The sequence below is a fragment of the Vigna angularis genome, chromosome 1 (assembly GCF_016808095.1).
Source record: "Vigna angularis cultivar LongXiaoDou No.4 chromosome 1, ASM1680809v1, whole genome shotgun sequence".
Lineage (NCBI taxonomy): Eukaryota > Viridiplantae > Streptophyta > Magnoliopsida > Fabales > Fabaceae > Vigna > Vigna angularis.
In genome coordinates, this window is record NC_068970.1 from 20408485 (window position 1) to 20415510 (window position 7026).

Sequence of the window (7026 nt, forward strand, 5' to 3'; positions counted from 1 at the left end):
AGGGAAGATGAATGGAAATGATGTGATGTAGTGGGAAATGCCCACTGTCAAAATCAGCTTATGAAAACTTGTCGAGTAGCAAAATAAAGGGACGATATTGATTTCTTTAGACTATTTTGGATAATTAATGATTTGTCATCGGTCAAATATTTAACTTGAAGGGTAATTATGAAGAGATTAATAACTAAGCAAAATTTGAAACATAGGAAAATCTTACTAGACAACGATGCACATGTGATGTGTACTAAGGTGAATAAAATAGTGTGTCATATCTACTTTTTTCTTGTAAGATTGCAACTATAGTGTAAAACATGGATAATAGATGAATAGAGACAATTTTAGAACAACATAGACAAGTAGTAAATCACTTCAAACAATTTAGTAATTTAGAGCTCAAAAAAAATATATGGATAATAATCATTTGTGATATTTAGCATATGACCTAAATCCTTTTTCTTGTCAAAAGTCACACTAAGGATAAGTAGTACAAAGTTGATAATTATTATACTAAACTTACAGAAGAAGAGTAAAAGTGTTTGAGTATTATTAGGAAAATACAGGTAGTAAGACTAGAGAAAATATGAAATGAAAATGCATATGCATTTAGAAAAAATCTACTTTTATTTAAAGATAAGGGATTAATACACTGAAACAATGTGATGATACATAAAATAATATAAAGTATCTACAAGATTAAATGAGGTGTATCTTAAGTAGATATTGTAGGCAGGGAATTTTTTTATTCATTTGAAAGTTATTGTAATCTATACCATCCCAGTGCACTTTGATAGAAATTTGGATTTGTGACTACTTTCTACTAGTATCTAATGGTGTATGATAACTATTTATAAAGACTAAGACACCCCCAAATATCCTACTTTTCTTTTTGGCAATAAATAAAAAAATATCGAAGTACTTATTCATTTGATTCTCACAGCACTCTTATATCCACATTATAATATCAACATTTTTAATATCCTATTATGTTGATACTTAGATGAGTTAACAAAATTTTTCTTTGAAAATCCTTCATAATAACAACAAAAATCCTGTATTTTTATTTTTCCATTTTTTTAAGTAAATCATTCTTTTAAAATTCAAAACTCATTTGTTTTTGCTAATTTTCATAAAACTTATAAGCTTCTTCCTTATTCAGAAAATATTGACTGACAAAATATTCTAAAAATATATTTGATAACATTTTTATTTCAACTTCACTAAAATCTAATATATCTTTTCTCAATTTGAGTACAAACTTTATTCTTTAATAATTTAATGAGAATTTTTGTCAGACATTTTTACTCAAAACCAAATGCTTTGTTTTCAAAATGATCACAAAATTCGTTATCAGGAATAGGGTCAAAGCAATGGCATTTTTTACTGTCAATCCAAGTTAAAATATTAGAAGTTAACAAATTTATAAAAAAAATGTTTAAAACTTAGAGAATATATACAATGCAATAAAGATTAGACATATAAATAGAAAGAACAAAAACTAAAGAAAGAAGACACTGTTAACACAAATTATTAAGTTCTTAATTGTGCAAATTTTTGGTAGAAGATAATGCTCAACCTTATTAATTGAGTTAGTGTGGTTGATGTGGAATTCTTGTAAGTACTTTATATTAACCATTGATGAGCACAACTTCTATTTATGGTCATGGTGCACTGGTATGTTAGAAATGGAAATGATCAGTTCACTTTTCATTACACTTTCATCTTGCACAACAAAAGATAAACAGATTCAAGTTTTAATGTGTTACAAACTATGTATATATATAGTGGGAATAGTTGGAAAAGAAAAAAAACTAGTTACTTTTAAATAGAGAAGAGGAGAAAAGTTTAAGAAAAAATAAAAAAGAATACAGGCCAACAAAAATGTACTTAAAAAGTTCACTACATCAAAGTAAACTTGAATTATAAGGAAAACTCACTTTTCCCTCTTTCTCCCTCCCTCCCCCTCTCTCTCTATATATATATTTTGTTTTAAAGATTTTGATTCAGGTATTTAAGTGTTATAATCCTCTTTAGGTCATGTATTGATTAATAAAACCAATTTAAATATAATTTTATATGATATTTTTCACACATAAAACGCAGATGGTAAGTAGTCTACTACCAAATATAATCACTACTCCAAAACTTTGTAAGTCTAGAAATTTGGAAACGATTTTAATAGATTTCCTAAATCTATATTAAATGTATAAGATGGGTTGATGTTGATTTATAACTTTTTTCGTAAATGGTATTATGTTGATTTCCTAAATCTATATATTAAATGGTATTATTTTCCAGTTACCAGATATTAATGACACCATTGCTATGAATCCTAAAAAAAGAAAGGTATTTGCATCTTCTAAAAAAAGTAAAGTGTTTTAAAGGAGAGTTGAATAGAAAAAGAACAATAAAAGTTATTAGATGTCATAAATAACATCACATTTTATAGTCTAATTTACATTTTATAATTACAATACATTAACGGTCAAAACATAAATCCCATCCACTTAACCAAGTTTGATGATTAAGTATTGTCATTATTTATTTGAAAAGAGATTTTAGACAGAATGTAAAATTAGAATGCATCATGTTGGTGACGTCACCAAAAAATTATCCAAAGAATGAAAGGCTTTTTATGGGAAAATTGAGCTAAAAAAAGGCTAGCAGTTGCGGCGTGCGAGTGCAGTGTGTGCGGTACCTGCCAACTGCGAAACCCCTCTCAAATCTCTTCCGTCTTCCTCTTTTCCTCCTCTCAATAATCTCTGCACTTTTCTCAATACAGGTTATTCTCAATTCAAACTCCCTTTCCTTTCTTCCTCATCGCATAGCTTTTCATTTGTATTCCAACTTCCTCACCCTTCATCTCCCTCAGATTTCCCTCTCCGTTCCTTCGTTTCTTAGGGTTTCACGCTTTCCTAATTCCTTTTTATTGGAAACCAGACATGTAGGTTTATCATCTTTGGGATAACTAAATATTGGGCTTAGGCCAAAATTTCGATCTGCCTCCTCCCCCCTTTTAATTGTGTCCTTGTTAAATATTCTGATCTGCTTGCTTTTTGGCTTTGGATTGAAGTTGTGGTTTTTAATTTGCCGGGCAATGATGAATTAAATGTTGTGCATGATTGAGTTGATGTCACCTTTGCAGAACGATGATTAAACTGTTTAAAGTCAAGGAGAAGCAGAGAGAGCAAGCAGAAAATGCAAGCGGAGGACCACCTGCTAAGAAGCAATCAGCTGGGGAGTTGCGTCTTCACAAAGGTTAAGCTCTATGATTTCTGTTTTGTAAATGGCTAAAACTTGTGTGCTGGGCTCAAAGCTTTATGTGCACAAGTCAATTCGATCATGCATGTGCTACCCAAAATTGATGCGTCAAAAGAGTTTATGTAGCTTTTAATTACCAGAGTAGGGACTTCTGTGGGCTTTAGACATGCACGAAGAAGGATGTGTTAAAAGGAGTTTGTCGATTCACTTAGTCTGAACTGATGTATTTGGTTGTAGGAATAGAATGTTTGAATTTTCTGATCTATGATTTTCATCACAAGAGATAGAAATAATAAACAATATGTAAGTCTTTTTGTTTTGTTTTGTTTGAGTGACTTTGGACTGAAGAAGAAAGGTTGTTACTTTTTTAAGGGAACATGTTGAATATCTACCACACAATTTGCATTTTATGATGTCTGAAGCTTGTTTCCGAAGATGAGTTGCTTGCCACTTTGTTTGTGCTTTTGGCTTAGTGATTTACATTATTGGTTAATTTACTTTCTTTATGTAAGTGGTTTTATTTTTGTTTTTAGTCATTATGTTGTGTAAAAACTATAGTTTTTGTTCTAATAGTCTAATTCATGCATTTGACAGGATTGCATAATTTTATTTTGTTTTTTGGCATCACGCTGTGTAATAATTCAAGTTTTTGTGTGAGAATATCTTTGTGCATTTGTCAGTATTAGATATTGCTTTAATTCTGAAGTAAGAATTGCACAAACTTTGAGGGAAATGACAATTAGAAGCTTTTAAGGGATCTAACTATAAGGATCCTTTTTTATTTGTTAAGATCCTTTTTTATTTGTTAAAAACTGTGGTACTTGAAAGTACAACTGCAATAGTTTCTCAGATCAATTGTATTTTGGATTTTATGTGAATTGACAGGGGAAAAATCATCTGGTGATTGTTTGTGCTCTTGTTCGGTGCTTATATCACTTCCATCTGTATTCATGGAAGCTGTTTTAGTTTTGAATTTATTATTGATTTTTCTGGGAAGATTATTTCTTTTCTGCATGTGGTAAGCTGGAATTTAATCTGGCTATTTGCTGTTTTAACATACTCTGATTTTTGTGTACTCTCCCATGGTGTTGGTAAAGTTGTAAACTGATATATCTCTTAAAATGAGTATCTGTTCTTAGTACATAAATGAGTATCTGTTCTTAGTACAAAAAAGACCTTTGGAAGTTCAGGTAGCACGAGTTGATTGTATGGTTTTTATTCCTATGAAAAGGGGGAGAGGGACACCAAGAAAGACATTGGGGGAAATTGTTGATAGAAATTTCATGGTAAAGATTCTATGAGATCTGGTCTATAACCAGACTATATGTCATTCATGTAGCTAATGGTGCTAACCTTACCAAGTGGGATAAAGCTTTTGTTGTTATTATTGATCTTGTTTTGAGATTACTTGAGGCTGTGGTTTCTGCCATCTTATTCTGTTATATGAGCTTTCGGGTTACATTGGTGTGCACTTCTTGCAGACATAAGTGAATTGAATCTGCCAACATCGTGTATCATACGATTTCCCAATGGCAAAGATGACCTGATGAACTTTGAAGTTTCAATCCAACCTGATGATGGCTATTACATGTATGGAACTTCCCAAACTATCTGCCCATCTCTTTTGTATTTAACTTGGAAAATTGGATGTACCTATCTCATTGGATTTACATCCCCGTTCTCCACCCCATAAGTAAAAGGAAAATGAACTGAGAACTTCCTTTTCTCCTCTATTTTTGTTTGTTCGTTACAGGGGTGGCACATTTTTGTTTACTTTCCAAGTGTCTCCCATCTATCCACACGAGGCTCCAAAGGTTAAGTGCAAGACAAAGGTAGGAATTGGGAAACCATGATTATCTTTGGTATTATATAGTCATACTTTATTTATGTAGAAACTTACGTGTTAATCTTGCTAGTGACATTTTTCATTTTCCTTGTCTGTTTACAACTCATAATTTAATTTGTCATGCCATACACGTAGGTCTACCATCCAAATATCGACTTGGAAGGAAATGTTTGCCTTAACATCCTGCGAGAAGATTGGAAACCTGTTCTCAATATAAACACAGTCATCTACGGATTGTATCATCTCTTCACGGTATGACTCTGGTTTTAGCCAATTTTGGTTACTATCCTTGGAACTTTTACATTATAATCTCTGAATTATCGTGGCAGGAACCAAATTATGAGGATCCCCTGAATCATGAAGCTGCTGCGGTCTTGAGAGAGAACCCGAAGTTGTTTGAGTCTAATGTGAGGAGGGCTATGGCTGGTGGGTATGTGGGACAAACCTATTTCACTCGTTGTATGTAATCTTTGCTCCATAACTTAAATTCCGCAGTTGGAATATTATATCATTGCTTAAAAGGTCCATGGTTTGTAAAATTTACTTGCGAAAATTTCATTTTCTTTCAAAACGGTTGCTGCTATTTGTCCTGGAGGAGCACGATGATAAGCCCAAACAAAACCAAGCATAAGAAAGCCAAGCAATTCGTTACTGTAACTTTTTTGTGCTTGCTTTTGTAATGTGACTTGATATTTAAAGTGGACCAAACAAAATGGATTCCGTGGTCAAATATATATATAATATATATATACTTTCTGCTTGCTCCCATTGCAGTTGCATGACTATTGTTCTTTGATTGATCGTTTTAGTTACCTTGCTGCGTTTCCATCAAATGCAACCATTGATTAAACGTCATACTGTAGTGGCGTCAGTAATTTGAGGAATTTGAATATTTCTAGTTGGTTTGTGGGCTCAGTCTGAGATCACTACCATGTTATTACAAGGGTCACCAATTGTTGGGAAAAAAAAGGCATACAAATTTTCTTAAAAAAATATAGGTCAAGAAAATAAGAAGCTGAAATGAACCATGCACATTTTGTGAGTTACAATTAGCTTTTTCAATTGATTTATATAGTAATATTTTCATCTAATATCCCCGAAATATAAGAAATATGAGTAACCACACTGCTCGTTTCAGCATTGTGGTTCATTATCACGACTCTATTCGAGGTTTGAATGATGGGATCACACGTATGTTGCTCTACTCCCCAAACTATTTTGTTACCACAGCCCTTTTTTTCACCTTTCTCCATCTGGGATCGATCTCTCACTCTTCCATGTTTTTCTTAGTAGATATAGATGTGCGCTTTGCTCTCCTTCACATATGCAGTCAAAACTTTGAAGATGAAGGAGACCATACTCAGCCATTAGTAGGGATGAACAAAATTAACCTAATTATACTAAACTATAATTAACTGTATTATATTAAACTACATAAAACTAAACTATTTATAATAAAAATGAAACAGTACTCTTTTATAGTTTCTATATGCTCATTAATTGAATCATATCTTTTATTGTTTTTCTTTCTCTTTAATTGCGTTCTATCTTAAACATTATGCAAACTTCATTTTTATTCATTCCCCATAGTCGAAACAGAGAATAAGAGCTTCTCATCAAAGGCCCTGTCACCCCTTTCTCCTTGTCCTCTTTGTCATTGTCTTTCTTGCATCATGTTGGACGTGAGGTGATATTTTTATCTCTTTGGGTTTTCAATTTTTAAATATTACTATTCATTTTCGCTTTTATTTTCTCCAATTCGGTCAATCTAGTCTTTTGAGAATGTATTGGGTTTTTACTGGGATGAACTGTTATGGATTAGGGAATCAAGAATTATATTAAAAGGGTGACGGACAATTTTTGTTTTCGTCTTACACTTTCATTTAATCTAATCTCAAATGAAAAAAAGTAATGATTATCAC

General features: G+C 32.0%; 1 protein-coding gene across 2 annotated transcripts; it reads left to right on the forward strand.

Moving 5' to 3' along the window:
• The first annotated feature begins 2630 nt into the window (after positions 1 to 2630).
• LOC108345038 (NEDD8-conjugating enzyme Ubc12) lies at positions 2631 to 5872 on the forward strand. 2 transcript variants are annotated; one of them, XM_017583632.2, is made up of 6 exons: positions 2631 to 2779; positions 3143 to 3255; positions 4740 to 4848; positions 5012 to 5090; positions 5240 to 5356; positions 5434 to 5872. In XM_017583632.2, the coding sequence occupies exons 2-6, from the start codon at positions 3147 to 3149 to the stop codon at positions 5569 to 5571; spliced, it is 552 nt and encodes a 183-aa protein (XP_017439121.1). In that variant the 5' UTR covers positions 2631 to 2779; positions 3143 to 3146; the 3' UTR covers positions 5572 to 5872. The 2 variants fall into 2 exon arrangements, with proteins under 2 accessions (XP_017439121.1, XP_017439196.1); XM_017583707.2 differs by having other exon boundaries at positions 2773 to 2941.
• The last annotated feature ends 1154 nt before the right edge of the window (positions 5873 to 7026 follow it).